At 44.9% G+C, this 19,837-nt stretch overlaps 2 protein-coding genes across 5 annotated transcripts in view; both read right to left on the bottom strand.

Annotated features, from left to right (window-relative positions):
- Positions 1-5,825: 5,825 nt before the first annotated feature.
- The window catches only part of CASP3 (caspase 3), a 32,344-nt gene continuing 18,332 nt past the window's right edge, over positions 5,826-19,837 (bottom strand). For 3 of the 4 annotated variants that reach the window (XM_030816380.1, XM_003271472.4, XM_030816378.1), the window contains exon 7: positions 17,370-19,166. In XM_030816380.1, coding sequence (XP_030672240.1) covers positions 18,937-19,166 — 230 coding nt within the window. In that variant the 3' untranslated portion in view covers positions 17,370-18,936. Of the gene's footprint in view, positions 6,523-17,369; positions 19,167-19,837 lie in introns of those variants that run through there. The other variant, XM_030816379.1, reaches the window with a different exon arrangement.
- On the bottom strand, positions 11,747-12,418 carry LOC115836088 (keratin-associated protein 5-5-like). Its single transcript, XM_030816381.1, has 2 exons — positions 12,101-12,418; positions 11,747-11,984 (listed from the first exon to the last, which is right to left on the bottom strand). The coding sequence occupies exons 1-2, from the start codon at positions 12,272-12,274 to the stop codon at positions 11,874-11,876; spliced, it is 285 nt and encodes a 94-aa protein (XP_030672241.1). The 5' UTR covers positions 12,275-12,418; the 3' UTR covers positions 11,747-11,873.

Below are 19,837 nucleotides of genomic sequence, written 5' to 3' on the forward strand. Positions count from 1 at the left end.
CTCCTGCACTAGGCCCACCAGACCAGACCAGACCAAACCAGAATGGAGTTCCTCATGCTAGGTGCCACATAATCAAACTGAACTTTGAATGGGCCAGTTTTCAAAAAAACAGGAGACACAGGAACCAATCAGAAGGGGCCTAGTTTACCTGAGCCAGCATGACAAAAAATTCCCTCTGTTTTAACTCTATAAGGAAAGTAACTTTGAAATGACCAATCCACTGTTTGTTCCTTGTTTCAGCTCCTTTTTGCCTATAAAGCTGTAAATGAAAGGTATCTGAGGCAGGTCGCGATCAATTTAGAAAGTTTATTTTGCCAAGGTTTAGGATGTGCCTGTGGCACAACCTCAGGAGGTCCTGACAACACGTGCTAAGGTGGGTGGGGCACAGCTTGGTTTTATACTTTGGGGAGACATGAGACATCAATCAATACATGTAAGATGTACATTGGTTTGGTCTGGAAAGCTGTGACAACTCCAAGTGGGGGTTTTCAGGTCGCAGGTAGATTTAAAGATTTTCTGATTGGGGATTGGTTGAAAGAGTTATTAAACAGAAAGGATGTCTGGGTTACAATAAGGGGTTGTGGAAACCAAGGTTTTATCAGACAGATGAAGCCTCCAGAGGACAAGCTTCAGAGAGAATAGATTGTAAATGTTTCTTATCAGACTTAAAGAGTCTGTTCTATCTGTAACTCCAAAAGGGAGGAAGGTATAATGAAGCATATCTGTTTCCCTCTTCCCATCGTGGCCTGAATTAGTTTTTCAGGTTAACTTTGTAATGCCCTTGCCAAGAGAAGGGGCCTGTTCAGATAGTGGGAGGCTCAGAATTTTATTTTTGGTTTACAAAGCCAATCTCTTCTGCTCAGCCCATCGGAGCACCTGTCTATTTTTACAGAGATGTTATCTAATTCATGAATTGCTAATTAAGCCAATTAGATCTTTAAACTAAATTTGTTGTAATTTCGTCTTTTGACAATATTATTGTTTCTATTTTAGGGAAGCAGAAACTGGAGTTCAGATTGGGGAAGTGGCAGCTAGCTAGAGGATCCCAAGCTGTTATTAGCCAAACTACACAAAACACAATGGAGAAAAGGTGGATATGGGAGCTGGGGCAGGGAGGGGAGGATTCTGAGTTGAAATGAACTGTGATGGCAGTTTGTGAAAAATATTTTTTCTTTTTTTTTTTTAATTTTTGAGATGGAGTTTCACTCGTCACCCAGGCTGGAGTGCAATGGTGTGATATCCACGATCTCTGCTTACTGCAACCTCTGCCTCCTGGGTTCAAGGGATTCTCCTGCCTCAGCCTCCCGAGTAGCTGGGATTATAGGTGCCTGCCACCATGCCCAGCTAATTTTTGTATTTTTTTTTTTTTTTTTTTTTTTTTTACTAGAGATAGGGTTTCACCATGTTGGCCAGACTGGTCTCAAACTCCTGACCTCAGGTGATCCACCTGCCTCGGCCTCCCAAAATTCTGGGATTACAAGCGTGAGCCACCATGCTTGGCCTGTGAAAAATATTTCTTAGTCATAGTTTGCCTGTGAGTTTCACATGCTGAAAAACGAGGTGCCCAACAAACTCCAAAGAAAGTTCAGATGTCAACTTTGAATTTTCTGGAATTTACTTGATGCAATTTTCAATTATGCCCCGCTCCACGGAGGTTTCATAGTTAGTATCAGTGCCGTGACATGAGGGACATTTACATCAGGGCTTGAACATAAAGTAGATGGGCCTATGGCTCATAGATAAACGTTCACAACAAGCTTCCATCAGTGACTTGGTTGGCGGTGGTGGGATTTAGGAGAAATTTATGAAGAGAATTGTAGGAGAGCAATCAGGGTGGTAGGAAAAATTATAGGAAAAGGACACAAACCTTCTCGGAAGGCTGGGAGTTTACATACCTTCCGAAGAGAGTTTGGCTGAAGGCAGCTGAATTATCTTAAGAGCTTAGGTTAGATAACAAGGGGATGTAAAGAAACTGATCTAGATAAGTTAGTTTACGTAGGCTCAGAACCTGGCCTTTAATCATCCATGTGGGACTACTCTCTCCAGGGAGGGCGACCATGTTAATTACCCACAAGTGTGTTGACTCAAAGCCTTTGTCATTAAATCTGTACTAAATAAATGCCTGCAGCACCAACTTGTCAGGGCCACGGCTGCTGACTCCTTACAGCACCCTCCTCAGGGTCTGTGCACGGCCCAGTCCCCTAGCCCGCTCTTTCACTGGATACCAGTGTCTTGAGTGCATTCTTTCATCCGTTGTTTGGCCAGCGTCTGTGGGTTGGACCTGGCAAGCATCCATAGAAATCATGTTAATATTTTAGCAGGATAACTTTAGGGACACAAATGTACTAGAGTGGTCTGGAGTCTAGCCCATCTTTCTTTTTCATGAGCTCATTGAATAAACCAAAATGTTATTAGAAAGGGGTCCCAATCCAGACCCCCAAGAGCAGGTTCTTGGATCTCACGCAAGAAAGAATTTAAGGCGACTCCGTCAAGTTAATTCAAAACAAGTTTATTAAGAAAGTAAAGGGGCCAGGCGCAGTGGCTCATGCCTGTAATCCCAGCACTTTTGGAGGCCAAGGTGGGCGGATCACAAGGTCAGGAGATTGAGACCATCCTGGCTAACACAGTGAAACCCTGTTTGTATTAAAAATACTTTGTTTGGCCTTTGTTACAAGCCAATTTTGTTTGTTTGTTTTTGTTTTTGGCTGGGGGGATCAAACCACTTTATTGAGGGGAATGGGGTGGCAAAGCAGCAAGGATGATGAGATCTGACGTCCTCGGCTGGGGGCTCCTAGGATCTGCAGGCACTGAAAGCTACAAGCAGGTTTTTTAAAGGCAAAGGGGACAAGCAGTGGGCTGATACAAAGTTGTATGACAGGAAGTCTCATTGGTTTACAGAAATAACATTAATGATTGGCTATACATTGTTAAGCTATAGTGTGTGGGTTATAGTGTCAAGTACATTATTATTAGGTTAATTTATAGCTATTATGGCAACAGCAAGAAGTCTCAGAAGATGAATATATCGCTCAAGAGGGAAGTACAACGTGGTTGCTGGCTCATCTTAATGTCTCTCTGGGCCACATGCAGTGGCTCACATCTATAATCCCAGCACTTTGGGAGGCTAAGGTGGACGGATCACCTGAGGTCAGGAGTTCGAGACCAGCCTGGCCAACATGGTGAGACCCCATCTCTACTAAAAATACAAAATTTATCCAGGCGTGGTGGCATGCCTGTAATCCCAGCTACTCGGGAGGCTGAGACAGGAGAATCGCTTGCATCCAGGAGGCAGAGGTTGCAGTGAGCCAAGATTGTGCCACTGCACTCCAGCCTGGGTGACAGAGCAAGACTGTCTCAAAAAAAAAGTCTCTCTGGGCCTGATAATTTTAAAGAACTCACCTTCCTTGGATAAAAGCTATTTTCTTTTCTCATTTATAAAGACAAGATTTAAAAACTTTTTTTCAGCCTACCAAGTTGATTAATAAAGTGGCAGGAAGTAAATTAGAAAGAACAAATCTGTCCATTAAAAGCAGATACTTTTTATTTATTTATTTACTTACTTTTTAATTTGAGACAGTCTTGCTCTGAGCCCAGGCTGGCGTGCAGTCAGTTGTGCAATCACAGCTCACTGCAGCCTTCAATTACTGGGCTCAAGGGATCCTCCCACCTCAGCCTCCCAAGCAGCTGGGACTGCAGGCAGCACTTGACTGATTTTTAAAATTTTTTTGTAGAGATAGGGTCTTGCTATGTTGGCCAGGCTGGTCTCAAATTCCTGGACTCAAGCAATCCTCCTGCCTTGGGCTCCCAAAGTGCTGGGATTACAGGTGTGAGTCACTGTGCCCAACAAAAGCAGATTTTAAAATAATTACATCATTTAATTTTTGTATCAGCCTGGTTTAGGGTAAAGGGATTGTAGGGGCCAAGAGAAAACTTCTCCTTCACCCGCTGAAGGTTCACTGAAAAATCAACTGACAAAAGGCATATTAATAGGAGAAAAGGCATACAAATTTGTTAATATATATGGGAGTCCTACAAAATATAAGAACTCAAAGAAATGGCCAGATGGTTGACCTCTTTATGCCATCTCGAGGTTACGGAAAGAATGGGGCCTCAGAGCATGGCTAAAAGCAGGTTATGGTGGTAAATCAGTTTCTAATGGCAAGACAGGTTATGGGAGGGAGAGAAGAGGAGGCCTGGCCTGCAAAGGTGGTCTTGTTATGTAGATGAAACCTTGCAGGTGGCAACCCTCAGAGAGAATAGATGGGAAATGTTTCTTTCAGCTCTTTAAATATGTCACTCTCAGTTAATCTTTTCTAGATCCAGACAAGGGAGGAACTCTAAGCCTGACTGTATCACTGCTGATTTTCCCTGCAGATGCAAATCTCCCCCAACCAGACACCTTTGCAGGGCTGCCCATGCTCACAGGCCCTCTGAACAGCCATCTCAAAATATGTCAAAGAAGGGTATTTTGGGGTGAAATATTTTGGTTTCTTTCAGGGAGATTAGTTAGACCACAGGTGATGTGCACACGCCAGACAAATCTGAACGGTTTCTCATTTCAAGGTCTCGAGTTCATCGCAGGGGGCAGGTAGCCATGGGGGGCGGGCAAGAAATGTGGAGGGCAGGTAGGAGCTCAGCAAGGTTTTGGTACTCGCTGCTTCTCTCTCTCACTCCCTGCCGTAACGTAACTAATTCTCGCAGACTTATAAACAATAGAAACTCTCAACAGAAACCACTTGCAAATTTTATTTCTCAGTCCTTTCTGTTTGAACTGCATCAGCAACACTCTGGAGGCAAATGTTCAAAACAGAGACACAGCCGCATTGGCTGGAAACAGGGAACTATTTCTATATGGTGCTTTTGACTATATTATGTTCTGACTATTTGGAAACAAAAAAACTATTTTTAGCTTTTTAGTAGAATCATCAGTTAATTTTGAAAGCCTTAAAAATGGGGAAGGACCTTGGAGAACTTAGAGGTCAAAAAATTACATACTATTGTAAACTGAAGTATGATGACATTTATAAATTTGGAAAGGAGAGCTTCCTTTCTGCTCAAGGGTTGCTGCTTGCAGGCAGCCATTCTGACAGGCTGGAAAGCGTAGCCTTGGGCCAGAAGCTGGAAACAGGTACTTCAAAGGAGGGGTAAAGGGAACAGGAATTTATGTTGAGCAGGTTGGCTAAGTATACATATTCAGCAGATTACAGGAGGAGCTACGAATATTAACGAAGAGGAGGCTCGTGCATGTGTAGTAGGCTAACATGCATGCAACATGTGTTCCATGTTCACTTTGGGGTGGAGACTTCACATTTAAATGCATTACGGTTAGGCCTTATACATCACAAGACAAAGCAGGGACACACAGGCTCTCTGCGTTCAGCTTCTGAAGATTGGCCAGAACCACTCTGCAGTCAGGGGTCTCTTATCAGGAGGGAATGCTGGTTAATTGTTATACGGAAACTGCAAAAGGGTGGGGAAGCCTCAGGCAGTTGCTGATATCAGCGCTGGAGTCTTTTGAAAGAGCTGGTTTTGGCTGGGTGCAGTGGCTCACGCCTGTAACCCTAGCACTTTGGGAGGCCGAGGCGGGCGGATTGCCTGAGCTCAGGAGTTCAAGACCAGCCTGGGCAACATGGGGAAACCCCATCTCTACTAAAAATACAAAAGAAATTAGCCAGGCGTGGTGGCATGTGCTTGTAGTCGCAGTTACTCGGGAAGCTGAGGGAGGAGAATTGCTTGAACCTGGGAGGCGGTGGTTGCAGTGAGCCAAAATCGAACCACTGCACTCCAGCCTGGGCGACAGGGCAAGATTCCGTCTCTAAAAAAAAGAAAAAGAAAAAAAAAAAGGAAAGAGCTGGTTTCTGTTTAGCCCCTAGGGAAGAAAGCCTAAGGGGGTTAGCGAGGTGGGGGTGTGCAACAAGGTGCGTCTGACCTCTGACCTCCCATCCCCTCACAGCCTAGAACTCAGTTTTCAAAGTTACTTGGGGAGTCCCCTTGACCAAAACAATGTGAACCCAGAAAATCTGAGACAGGTCTCAGTTCATTTAGAAAGTTTATTTTTTCAAGGTTGGGGAATGAGCCCATGACACAGCTTCATGAAATCCTGATGATACATGCCCAAGGTGGTTGGGGCACAGCTTGGTTTTATACGATTTAGGGAGACATGAGACATCAATCAATATACATGAGAAGTACATTGGTTTGGTCTGGAAAGGCCGGACAGCTTGAAACAAAAGCAGGAAGACTCAAGTGGGGAGGGAGGGAGCTTCCAGGTCACAGATAGGTGGTAACAAACTGTAGCATTCTTTTGAGTTTCTGGTTAGCCTTTCCAAAGCCGGCAATCAGATATGCATCTAGCTCCTCGAGCAGAGGAATAACTTTGAAGAGAATGGGAGGCAGGTTTGTCCTAAGAAGTTTCCAGCTTGAATTTTCCTTAGTGATTTTGGAGGCTCAAGATATTCTCCTTTCACAATGGGATCCATTTAGTCAGTTGTGGGGGGCTTATGATTTTATTTTTATTTCTCACTATAAGTGAACATAGGATATGGAGATATAATAAACTCCCATAGAAGATTGTTAGATTGCAGAAGTTTAACAGAATTATTAGGTTTTGTCTCGTCTCTGGCATCTCCCTTGCCACCATCTTCCAAGACTTCAAGACTCCATCACTTCTCCGGCATAGGGTCCTCCTTCCTCCGTTTTCCACCTTCACAGGCTCTTCTGCACTGGCCAGTTATATTCAGCTACTGAAAAAAATCCCTAATCCCAAACTTTTTGGGGAGATGGATTTGAGGTTTCCTCCTATCTTCTTGTTTGGTGACCCTACGATTAAACCTCTTTCTCTGCTACAACCAGTTGTCTTGGTGTACTGACTTGATGCGTGCATTGTAAATACTGCCTACAGGTACAAAGACGACTCCTTAGCTACAAGATTTATATATATATATATATATATATGGTATAATAAGAAATATATTTGGTCATTATCTTAAGCAAATTAATACAGGAAAAGTCAAACATGGCATGTTCTCACTGGTAAGTGCGAGCTAAACATTGGTACTCAGGACATAAAGATGGCAACACCACCATTGGGGACTCCTAGAGGGAGGAGAGAGGGAGTGGGCAAGGGTTGAAAAACTAACTGCTGGGAACTATGCTCACTATCCGGGTGACAGAATCAGTCATACTCCAAACCTCAGCATTATGCCATATACCCATGATGCAAACCTGCATATATGCCCCCAAATCTAAAAGTTGAAATTCTATTTTTAAAAAGCATATATATATATGTATCTGGTTATATATATGTATATATGTATCTGGTTATGTATATAGATATATGTATATATATCTATCTATCTGGTTTTTGTCCCTGTTCCCGGCACAGAGTTCCCTAAACCCTTGGAATTGCCTAAGTGATAGGAGTTTTTTTTCTTTTTTCTTGTTTTTTTTTTTTTTTTTTTTGAGACAGAGTCTTGCTCTGTCACCCAGGCTGGAGTGCAGTGGTGTGATCTCGGCTCACTGCAACCTCTGCCTCCCAGGTTCAAGCGATTCTCCTGCCTCAGCCTCCTGAGTAGCTGGGATTACAGGTGCCTGCCACAATGCCTGGCTAATTTATTTTTGTATTTTTAGTAGAGATGAGGTTTCACTGTGTTGGCCAGGCTGGTCTTGAACTCCTGACCTCAAGTGATTCACCCGCCTTAGCCTCCCAAAGTGCTGGAATTACAGGTGTGAGCCACCGCGCCAGGCCTGATGGGAGTCTTGTTATTCATAATGAATTCCTTTTGATCACACCTGTGTTTATGCCAGTTAGGTGATCTAGAGTGTGGCCCCTAGATACTCAGGATGTGGCTGGTCATCGGAAAGACTAAATGTTTAAAAGGTTGGAACTTTCACTCTGTCCCTGACCTTTGCCTTATGCAAGGGAAAGGGGAAGCTGGAGATTGAGCTGTATAGAAACTCCAGGCTGGTGAAGACATCAGTGTTGGAAGGCTGGTGCCTGGGAGGTGGCAGGGCTGCTCCGTGCCCCTCCCCGACGCCTGGTCCTATGCCTTTCTTCCATTTGGCTGTTCCTAAGTTGTATTATTTATCTTAAGTTGGTAAATGTAAGTAAAGTGTGTTCCCGAGTTCTGTGACTGATTGTAATGTGTTATGAAACCTGAGGAGGAAGTTGTGAGGAAGGCATCCCCAGAGTTGACAAGAATGAAACACGGTTATAATTCAGCATCTATCAGGCTGCTCTCTGGCCCCTTCCTCATTGCTTAAAGTCTCATAGCACCTGACACCGACCATTTGCATTCCCGTTATTCCTATAGACAAGATCTCTGACATTAGAATCCTAAGACTTTTGTTTGAGGATTGCTTAAGATGTTTTTCTCAGACCTGAATTCCAGCAAAGCAGCTGCAACCAACCACTTTGAAGACCCCCACAGAGGAACCAAATCAATGTGAGAATACAGCTTCTTCATCTTCCTGTCCCATGACTTCACACCGCACTATTCAGCCAAACCACCATCTCCACACTTCTGCCCACTCCAAAACCCTTAAAAGCCCAAGCCCAGGCTGGGCGTGGTGACTCAGGCCTATAATCCCAGCACTTTGGGAGGCCAAGGCGGGCGGGTGGATTACAAGGTGAGGAGATCAAGACCATCCTGGCCAACATGGTGGAAACCCTGTCTCTACTAAAAATACAAAAATTAGCCGGGTGTGGTGGTGGGCGCCTGTAATCCCAGCTACTCGGGAGGCTGAGGCAGGAGAATCGCTTGAACCCGGGTGGCAAGAGATTGCAGTGAGCTGAAATCACACCACTGGACTCCAGCCTGGCGACAAAGCGAGACTCCGTCTCAAAAACAAAAAAAAATAGCCCGAGCCCCAAACTCCTTGGGGAGATGGATTTAAAGGTTTCCTCCTGTCTTCTTGTTTGGTGGCTCCACAATAATACCGCTTTCTCTGCACAACCGGGTGTCTTGGTGTACTGACTTGATGCCTGTGTTGGGCGATGGACCTATTACAGTTTCAGCAGGAACCCCTGAATTATAGCCAGTGGGTCAGAAGTGCAGGTGGCCAGGCCTTGCAACCAACATCTGAAGTTGTGAGGGTCTTGTGGGAGTGAGCCCTTAACCTGTGGGGTCTGTGCTAACTCCAGGTAGATAGTGTTAGAATTGAATGTAGGACATCCAGCTGGTGTCTGGAGAATCAGAGAATTGATCGTTGGCATTGAGAAAACATTCCAGACACTGTGAAAGTAGGAGAGAGAGGCAGATGAAAGTTTAAAGTCCAAACCTGAGTTAAAGAGAAATAGTAAAAACTGCTGGCCAATGCTGTCTTCTCACTTGGTTCATGGGTAAGACAGAAAGGACTGTGACATAGACATCAGCAGTGTTTCTTCAGGCGTGATCCTAGGAAAAATGGCATGGGGACCACCTGAAGTGCTTGTTAGACCCTGACGAAGATTCTCTCTCTCGCCAATCTCTAAGCAGGCACCTCTGAACTCTCTTCTCCACAAGGCTCTGACTTCTGGACTTCTTTGTTCATCTTTGCATTGTCCAATTTTAGCCAGAAGCCTGCTAAGTCAGTTTAGCCAGAACGCCCCAACCTTGATATCTGATTGGGTTCCTCATCCTCCACCAACCCCCAGGTGACGTCTAATCACTCTGGCCTGCCTTCAGCAAGAATCCTGTTAGAGTCGATTTAGCTGGAATCCCCCATATCCCTGATGTCTCCTCTGATCCTCCCGTCACCCCCACCAACTCAACTATAAATTCCCACTTTTCCTTGTATTTGGAGTAGAGCCTAATTTCTTGCCCCGACTGACTGCAAAACCCCATCGTGGCATTCTCTACAGCTATTGCAATAGTCCCCCTAAACAATGTCTGCCTTATCCTTCTTTCTCGAGTGTCATGAACAATTTTTTTCTTTAACAACACGAAGATTCTTGAGTCTCTGCATCTCTTTAACAACATTAAGAACCAGAATCCTAGAGTATGAGGACCTGGCATTGTCATTTTTAATATGATGACTATGATGTATGTTAAAGTTTGAGAACTATGGCCTGTCAAAATGAAGAGTCGCTGCCATTTGTGGTGGCTCACACCTGTAATCCCAGCACTTTGGGAGGCAGGAGGATACCGTAAGTCTAGGAATTTGAAACTAGCTTGGACAACATAGCGAGATCTTGTCTCTACAAAAAATTAAAAAAAAATTGGCAGGGTGTGGTAGCACACACCTGTGGTGCCAACTACTTGGGAGGCTAAGGTGGGAGGATAACTTGAGTTTGGGAGGTTGAGGCTACAGTGAGCTGTGATTGTGCTCCTGCATTCTAGCCTGGGCAACAGCAAGACTTTGTCTCAAAAAAAAAGTGGAGTTGTGAACAGTCTCTACACACTCAAAGTGCCTTTTACTTTTTTTTTTTTTTTGAGGTGGAGTCTCACTCTATTGCCCAGGCTGGAATGCAATGACACGATCTTGGCTCACTGCAACCTCTGCCTCCCGGGTTCAAGTGATTCTCCTGCCTCAGCCTCCTGAGTAGCTGGGACTACAGGCACCCGCCACCATGCCTGGCTAATTTTTGTATTTTAGTAGAGGTGGGGTTTCACCATGTTGGTCAGGCTGGTCTCGAACTCCTGACCTCATGATCTGCCTGCCTCGGCCTCCCAAAGTGCTGGGATTACAGGCATGAGCCACTGCACCCGGCCGCCTTTTACTTTTATATACAATATTAGAGCTGAAAGGGCCTGAGTCTTCAAATGTAGACAACAGAAGTTGTAATTTGGCCAAGATCACTTGATCAGTGCCCTAACAGGCTGGGCCACACACCCACATGCGTACTGCATTTGACTTGAATCTGTTATCCATTATTTCTTAATTGTCTATGCAATGGACCCACAGACTTTCACATGTGACCATTCACATTTTCTTGCTCTTGATCAACTGAAATTCAGACAAATCTGAAAAGAAATGACTTAAATTGGAGTATTTATTTAATCTGTGGAAAGTTCTGACATCTTACTGATAATGATGACATAATAAAGGGCACAACAAACATGTTTTATAAAAAGGTTCCTAAGGGACAAATCAGTGCCATTTCTAGTCACAGCTGCTTCTCACTGCCAGAGTCTCACCAAGGAGGGAAATTTTTTGAGTTCAAGTTTATTTCAAGTGTTAAGTGAAATTTTATTTTAGTAGATTAGAGTATTGCTTCCCGAATGCAGTTTCAACTTGCATAAGGTTAGATCCTGAGGAATGTGTGTGTGTGCATGTGTGATAAGCGTTTCCTTGGAAGTATTATCCTTTAATCTGGGATTATGCCCCTACTTATTTTGGGGTTGAGAGGGAAATGAGGAGGTGGGAGTTAAAATGTCTTTCTTGTTCTGAATAATGGGTGATAGCTTTAAAAAATCTGGCAAAAATGAAAGATGGATTTTTTTCAAATCCATAAAATCAAAAGTTTGTAAACACAACTAAGTTATACCACATTATCTTTTTTTTGAGATGGAGTCTTGCTCTGTCGCCCAGGCTGGAGTGCAAAGGCATGGTCTCGGCTCACTGCAACCTCTACCTCCCGGGTTCAAGCGATTCTCCTGTCTCAGCCTCTCGAGTAGCTGTGATTACAGGTGCCCACCACCATGCCCGGCTAATTTCTGTATTTTTAGTACAGATGGGTTTCACCATGCTGGCCAGGCTGGTCTCAAACTCTGACCTTGCTATCCGCCCGCCTCAGCCTTCCGAAGTGTTGGGATTACAGGTGTGAGCCACCGCGCCCAGCCACATTATTTTATTACTATGTTCCCACATAGTGAATCTCATTTTAGCATAAAGTCAATGTCCATACAGAAGAGCACACACCCAACATCCTCACTCTGAGTTCCACATCATTTCTATAATGGTCTCTTGCATGCCACTTCATTCTTCTTAGTCCCACCATTTTCATGACCAAATGTGTGCGCCTCCAATTCAACCTGTTTCTGACCACAGCCTCCATCGCTGACCTGTTTCCGACCACAGCCTCCATCATTGACCTGTTTGACCACAGCCTCCATCATTGACCTGTTTGACCACAGCCTCCATCATTGACCTGTTTCCGACCACAGCCTCCATCATTGACCTGTTTCCGACCACAGCCTCCATCATTGACCTGTTTCCGACCACAGCCTCCATCATTGACCTGTTTCTGACCACAGCCTCCATCATTGACCTGTTTCCGACCACAGCCTCCATCATTGACCTGTTTGACCACAGCCTCCATCATTGACCTGTTTCCGACCACAGCCTCCATCATTGACCTGTTTGACCACAGCCTCCATCATTGACCTGTTTCCGACCACAGCCTCCATCATTGACCTGTTTCCGACCACAGCCTCCATCATTGACCTGTTTCTGACCACAGCCTCCATCATTGACCTGTTTGACCACAGCCTCCATCATTGACCTGTTTGACCACAGCCTCCATCATTGACCTGTTTCCAACCACAGCCTCCATCATTGACCTGTTTCCGACCACAGCCTCCATCATTGACCTGTTTCCGACCACAGCTTCCATCATTGACCTGTTTCCGACCACAGCCTCCATCATTGACCTGTTTCTGACCACAGCCTCCATCATTGACCTGTTTCTGACCACAGCCTCCATCATTCAGTGTTAGTGTTCCACTCCTCCCACAACAGTGGATCTTCACGTCCATCAGGGCCATGGGTCATGGATCACACGTCTTATTCCCTATTAGTCCCTTCTTTTCATTTCTCTGTCTATCTAGCTTAGAGTCCATGGTTCATCAATTTGGAAAGTCATTTTGCAGTACTCCCAAATCTGTGGCTCCTCTGTCTTTTTAAAATCAATGCGGCCAAAAGCCCAAAGTTGGACAAAGCCAACACATGTGCTATCCATGGCAGTACCCAAGCAACCGAGGGTCATCAGGTAGATTCACACAGCTGCACAGCCTGGAACCACTGCACATTTGTAATCGCTGGTTTCAACTGGGCCCCTACACATGGCCCAGCGACCTTACTAATCTATGGTCAACTCGCATTCGTGACAATGATTGTTTCAAGCCTGCCTTACTCTTCTAGCCCTCAATTTATCATCTCCCTAACTTTGAACAGAGTTCTTGTCTTCTGCTTCACAGAAAATATAGAAGTTACAGTAAGGGAACTTCCTGCCGCAAAACTACAAATGTAGCTTCACACCCGGCCCATTAAAAAAAATAAATAAATAAAGGTTCTTCGCTTCTTCACACCGCACCCCCAGCTAGGCTAGAATTTACTGCTTGGGGTTCTTAGGAACTCTTTACTGTCAGTTACCTTTCCCTCTAGTATTTTCAGTCTTTCTCTTAACTGGATCCCCACCATCAGCATTAAACCTATTCAAATCTCTCTCACTTAAAAACAAAACCCCCAAATCTTTTTTTTTTTTATTTTTTTTGCACACAAAAACAATAAACATTTTCTAAAAATACATACAAACAAAAAGATGCGTATCAAACATATTAGGAAGGTTACACATGGGAAGTCGGGGAATAGAAATGGGGGGTGGGAGTTAAAATAAATGAGAGAGGGACTTTATATGGATCAGTGATAATAACTCAATCCTCTATTTGACAAAGAAGAGGGAGAAGGAAGAGGAAGAAAAAGAAAGTGGGATAAAGGATCAGAAAGGGGGGAAAATAGAAAAAATTAGAGTATGACTCCAGGGTAGACCTGTTTTGTTGTCACTGAGTTGGTTGGTTGGTTTGTCTGTTGTATTTTTCATGTTTCGCCAAGTTGGCCAGACTGGTCTCGAACTCCTAGCCCTAAGTGATCAACCCGCCTCGCCCCCCAGAGTGCCGGGACCACAGGCGTGAGCCACCACGTCCAGCCCCCACATTGCTTCTGGCCTCAGTGGTAGACCTCCCAGACAGAGCGGCCAGGCAGAGGCGCTCCTCACTTCTTCCCAGACACGGGGCGGCCGGGTAGAGGCGCTCCTCACTTCCCAGACGGGGCAGCCAGGCAGAGACGCTCCTCACTTCTCAGACGATAGGTGGCCGGGCAGAGGCACCCCTCACTTCCCAGACGATGGGTGGCCGGGCAGAGGCGCTCCTCACTTCCCAGACGGGGCGGCCGGGCCGAGGCGCTCCTCGCTTCCCAGACAGGGCGGCCGGGCCGAGGCGCTCCTCACTTCCCAGACAATGGGTGGCCGGGGAGAGGCGCTCCTCACTTCCCAGACAATGGGCGGCCGGGCAGAGGCGCTCCTCACTTCCCAGACGGGGCGGCTGGGCAGAGGCGCTCCTCACTTCCCAGACGGGGCGGCCGGGCAGAGGCGCTCCTCACTTCCCAGATGATGGGTGGCCGGGCAGAGGCGCTCCTCACTTCCCAGACGATGGGTGGCCGGGCAGAGGTGCTCCTCACTTCCCAGACGATGGGTGGCCGGGCAGAGGCGCTCCTCACTTCCCGGATGGGGCGGCCAGGCAGAGGTGCTCCTCACTTCCCAGACGGGGTGGCTGGGCAGAGGTGCTCCTCACTTCCCGGATGGGGCGGCCGGGCAGAGGTGCTCCTCACTTCCCAGACGGGGTGGCCGGGCAGAGGCGCTCCTCACTTCCCGGACGGGGTGGCCGGGCAGAGGCGCTCCTCACTTCCCAGACGGGGCGGCCGGGCAGAGGTGCTCCTCACTTCCCAGACGGGGCGGCCGGGCAGAGGTGCTCCTCACTTCCCAGACGATGGGTGGCCGGGCAGAGGTGCTCCTCACTTCCCAGACGATGGGTGGCTGGGCAGAGGCGCTCCTCACTTCCCAGACAATGGGTGGCCGAGCAGAGGCTCCCCTCACTTCCCAGACGATGGGTGGCCAGGCAGAGGCGCTCCTCACTTCCCAGACGGGGTGGCCGGGCAGAGGTGTTCCTCACTTCCCAGACGATGGGTGGCTGGGCAGAGGTGCTCCTCACTTCCCAGACGGGGTGGCCGGGCAGAGGCGCTCCTCACTTCCCAGACGGTGGGTGGCCGGGCAGAGGCGCTCCTCACTTCCTAGACGGGGTGGCCAGGCAGAGGCGATCCTCACTTCCCAGACGGTGGGTGGCCGGGCAGAGGCGCTCCTCATTTCCCAGACGGTGGGTGGCGGGCAGAGGCGCTCCTCACTTCCCAGACGGGGCGGCCGGGCAGAGGCGCTCCTCACTTCCCAGACGATGAAACCGCCAAATCTTTCAACTCACCTTCTCCTCCAGTTCCTTCCCTCTCTCCTGTGTGGAAGCTCCAGTGTATCTAACCTGTCTCCTTCACTATCGGTGGACACCAGCCCCCGATATTTCACATAGGTTCTTTTCTATTTCTCTAAGTGTCGGCCAGTCTGAGAAGGGAAAGAGTACAAGAGAGAAATTTTAAAGCTGGGTGTCCGGGGGAGACATCACATGTTGGCAGGTTCCGTGATGCCCCCTGAGCCGTAAAACCAGCAAGTTTTTATTAGCAATTTTCAAAGGGGAGGGAGTGTACAAATAAGGTGTGGGTCACAGAGATCACATGCTTCAAGGGCGACGAAAGATCACAAGGCAGAAGGTCAGGGCGGGATCACAAGGTCAGGGCGAAACGGGAATCACTAATGAACTTCCATGTCCCGCTGTGCTCGCATTGTCATTGATAAACATCTTAACAGGGTTCAAGCGCAGAGAACCAGTCTGACTAGAATTCACCAGGCTGGAATTTCCTAATCCTAGCAAGCCTGGGGGCGCTGCAGGAGGCCAGGGTGTGTTTCATCCCTTATCTGCAACTGCGTAAGGCAGACACCCCCACAGCAGCCATTTTAGAGGCCCCCCGCCCGGGAATGCATTCTTCTCCCAGGGCTGTTAATTATTAATATTCCCTATTTTCCTCAACACTTTATATTTTCCAGATTTTCCTCAACACTTTATATTCAGCAATATTTCTCTTATCTGTTTTCGGTAATAAGAGAAATATGGCTCTGTTCCGCCTGGCCCACAGGCAGCCAGACTTTAAGGCTATCTCCTTTGTTCCCTGAAAAATTGCTGTTATCCTATTCCTAAGGTACCCAGATTTCACACTGTTCAAACACACATGCCCTACGAACAATCTGTGCAGTTAACGCAATCATCACAGGGTCCTGAGGCAACACACATCCTCAGCTTACGAAGATGATGGGACCAAGAGATCAAAGCAAAGACAGGCATAGGAAATCACAAGAGTATTGGCTGGGGAAGTGATAAATGTCCATGAAATCTTCACAATTTCTGTTCCTCTGTCACGGCCTCAGCAGGTCCCTCCGTTCGGGGTCCCTGACTTCCCATAACACTTCACAGCTGAGTTGCTGCCCTTTTTTAACACCAAAACAACATTGTGATGAAAAGCTTATATATAATTTTGTACACACATAGGTGTATGGATAGGCTGGATTCCAAGAAATGGGACTGCTACTTCAAAGAACAAATAATTTGATAGGTATTGTCAGATTCCCCTCCACAGATAATTTTACCGTATCATACTCCCATCAATGGGAGAGTATACATTTCTCACATCTTACCAACAGAATATGTTACCAAACTGGGGTTTTTGCCGGTCTGATAGATGATGGATGATACTTTAATGTGCATTTCTCTTATTATGATGCAGATCAAGCTCTTTATTGAATTTAAGGGACATTTGGGTTTTCTTTTTTCTGTGAACTGTCTGTTCATGTCCTTGGCTTATTTTCCTATTGGGTTGCTGGTCTTTTCCTTTGTATCTGAAACCTCTTTACTTAACAGGGAGACTAGAATAAGCCAGATTATCCTCAACACTTTATAGAACCACCGCTTTCATATGGCCTTAAAGAACTCATTCATGCTACTCTTTACTCCTCAGAAACAGAAGTCCCCTTTTCCTAATTCGGACAATTTTATTTTGTTTCTGATTTAAAAGTAATATATTTTCATTATAGAAATATTGGAAGAAATTTTAAATCACCCACAACCCCACTTTCCTATATTCTTTTTCTAAGCATATGAAGTAAAAAGACAGCAAATTCCTCTGTCAAAATCCTAGCGCCCAGAGGAGGCCATCAGTAAACAACAACGGCTTGTTGTATATTCTCTTAGGTTGTTCTTCCCATTAGACACATTTAAAATTTATCTTGTGGAAAAAGTTTCAAATTCACACATATGGTCACATTTAAGGCCTGAGATCTATGCAAACAAAGTATCTCCTGGCATTGTAGTCATTTTAGGGTCAGGACCTTCTGCGAGGACTTGGGAAGCATAAGCCATCTGTCTGCCCTGTTCAGTAACTGCCACCACCTCAAAAAACTAGGCTAGGGTTCTGGCTCTTTGACCCTTCCAAATCAAGCTTCTGATTAAAAACATTTTAACTTCCAATTAGTAGCACAACATCAAAAACAACAGCAACAAAAAACTCGAAGACATTGGTAATTTTAAGTTTGAATGTATATTTTGAAATAAAAATGGAAAATAACAAATTTGTACAAAATTGTCACGCAGGAACACACTTTAAGATACCATTACATGCTATGTGTATTTACAAAAGTTACAGATCTAGTAAGAAAAAAGAAACTGTCATTGACAAATGCGAGCTCATTTTTTGAGCAACAAGAAATCTCCCGTGAAATGCCATACTGACAGCCAGTGAGACTTGGGGCAGTGACGGCTCAGCACCTGCTGAGGCTTGGAGCCTGCCTCCCGGGCTCGGTGCTCAGCTCTGGCCTCCGGCTGGATGTTGTCTAGAGTCCTATATGCCATGGTCTTTTTCTTTCAGTAAACAGTATACAACATTACTATTTTCCTTTGATTGTAAACTTCAACAGAAAATAACATACTTAAGAATTTTGCTACAAAGAGTGCTATGATTTTTATTGTGACTCACCACCTTTAGAACATTTCCACTTCACAAGTTTCTGATTTGCTTCACTTTCTTACTTGGCAATGGTGCCCTGGCAGCATCATCCACACACACCAGTGTGTATGGGCTGTAGGCCCTTCCTGCATGGTCCATGGCTCTGCCTTCACGGAACAGGCTGAGTCATGTCTCTGCTCAGGCTCAAACCATCTGCTCTCAAGTTACAGGCAGCTCAGCCCATCCATTTATTGCTTTCCTTATATTCCACTTTTTATTATTTAAGTCGTACTTTCATATGTTCCTATAGAATTTGTTCAGATTACCTGGCTAATAATCAACAGTTTGGGGTTTTTATATAACAGCTCTTCAGATATATTGCTGGTATATGAAGCTCAACTGATATGCATAGGGACAAATCAGAAGGTATTTATGCTGGTAGATCAGCTGCATTGTAGCACCTTACAGTTAAAATTCCACCCCTCTATGAATGTTAAGTTTTAGCCTTAAAAGTCAAGTTAGTTTGCCCACACTTTCTCTCACATAAAATATTAGTTTCTTTCTCAATATTAAACATTATTATTATTTTTTACAACAAAAGTGTTCAGGACAAACATCACAAAACCATAATCCCAGATAAATGGTCTAAAAATGCAGTTAAGCCATCTTTGTATATCAATTATAAAATAAAGGTTTGAGCCTTTGACCATGCCCACAGATGCCTAAGTTCTTCCACATCATCATTTCTATAGTTTGACAAAACTAGAATACACAGTCTTAAGTGGGGGGAATATGATAAAAATTCATTACTTCAATGTTTAACTTTTTCACGATTACTTGAAAATTCATAGCACAGCATCACTGTAACTTACTAATCATGAAAGCTGTAAATTAACAATCATTGCCTCTCATAATGCCTGCACCAGTATCCATTTTTATTTATTCCTAATTTAATTCAATTGCAACTACCTAGCTGGAAGTTTGAGGTAGCTTCATAGTGGTTCTACTTGATGGAAGGAGTATGTCCTTAAAGTACCCTCTGCAGCATGAGAGTAGGTCAAAATGAGAGGGAAATACAGTACCAAATATACCATCTTCTCACTTGGCATACAAACTAAAAAAAACCACCGACCAACCATTTCTTTAGTGATAAAAATAGAGTTCTTTTGTGAGCATGGAAACAATACATGGAATCTGTTTCTTTGCATGAAAAGTAGCATCAAGGGAAAAGGACTCAAATTCTGTTGCCACCTTTCGGTTAACCCGGGTAAGAATGTGCATAAATTCAAGCTTGTCGGCGTACTGTTTCAGCATGGCACAAAGCGACTGGATGAACCAGGAGCCATCCTTTGAATTTCGCCAAGAATAATAACCTAAAAGGCAAAATACAACCAAAATACCACGGATAGCTGATTTTAGTTGATTCTATAAATTGTTATGTAGTCACAAAGGCAAAAATAAGCATAAACTTACACAAGTCTTATTAGCCATACAAAGAAAAAAAGAAAGACACCTTTGGTTTCAGAAGAAATGATGATGAAGAAGGAAGAATGTGCGCTATGCGTACACCCCCTGCTTTCAGCAAAGCTGGCCGGGGACCAGCTTCACGAACACTGAATTATTGAAAGTTTTACTTTCTGGACTCCCCTTTCAATAGGCGAGAACAGCAAACACGCAGAAGGTAAGATGCAAAAGTAAAGATGCATAAAAAGGATCATTATAAGTAGCACAGTGTTCCAATCAGATTTCACCTTATTTTAATACTGACTTAGCCAAGAAATAAATTGCTTTGAGTGTCCTACTTGTCTATAGAGCATCTGAATAAAGTATAATAAACACACTACCGAGTATTCAAAAGGTCCAAAAAGGGAAAATAGTGTATTTATCATACTTTTTTTTCTAGGTTAACTGTTAGATCCATTGCTTTCAACTTAGAGGTTCTTTGCTTGGAAAGATGCCTAGAGGATAAGATAAACCATATTGAGCATATTTTAAAATGCAACACTGCTTAAGAATACATTTACCTTAAATTTCCAAACTCTCT

Source organism: Nomascus leucogenys, chromosome 7b, assembly GCF_006542625.1.
Source record: "Nomascus leucogenys isolate Asia chromosome 7b, Asia_NLE_v1, whole genome shotgun sequence".
Lineage (NCBI taxonomy): Eukaryota > Metazoa > Chordata > Mammalia > Primates > Hylobatidae > Nomascus > Nomascus leucogenys.

Excerpts from the sequence above, each read along its gene's own strand:
- LOC115836088 (XM_030816381.1), bottom strand. The coding sequence starts at position 12,274 with ATGATGGAGGCTGTGGTCGGAAACAGGTCAATGATGGAGGCTGTGGTC. Across the intron at positions 11,985-12,100 it reads GAGGCTGTGGTCGGAAACAG|GTCAGCGATGGAGGCTGTGG; the intron begins GTCAATGATGGA and ends GGTCGGAAACAG.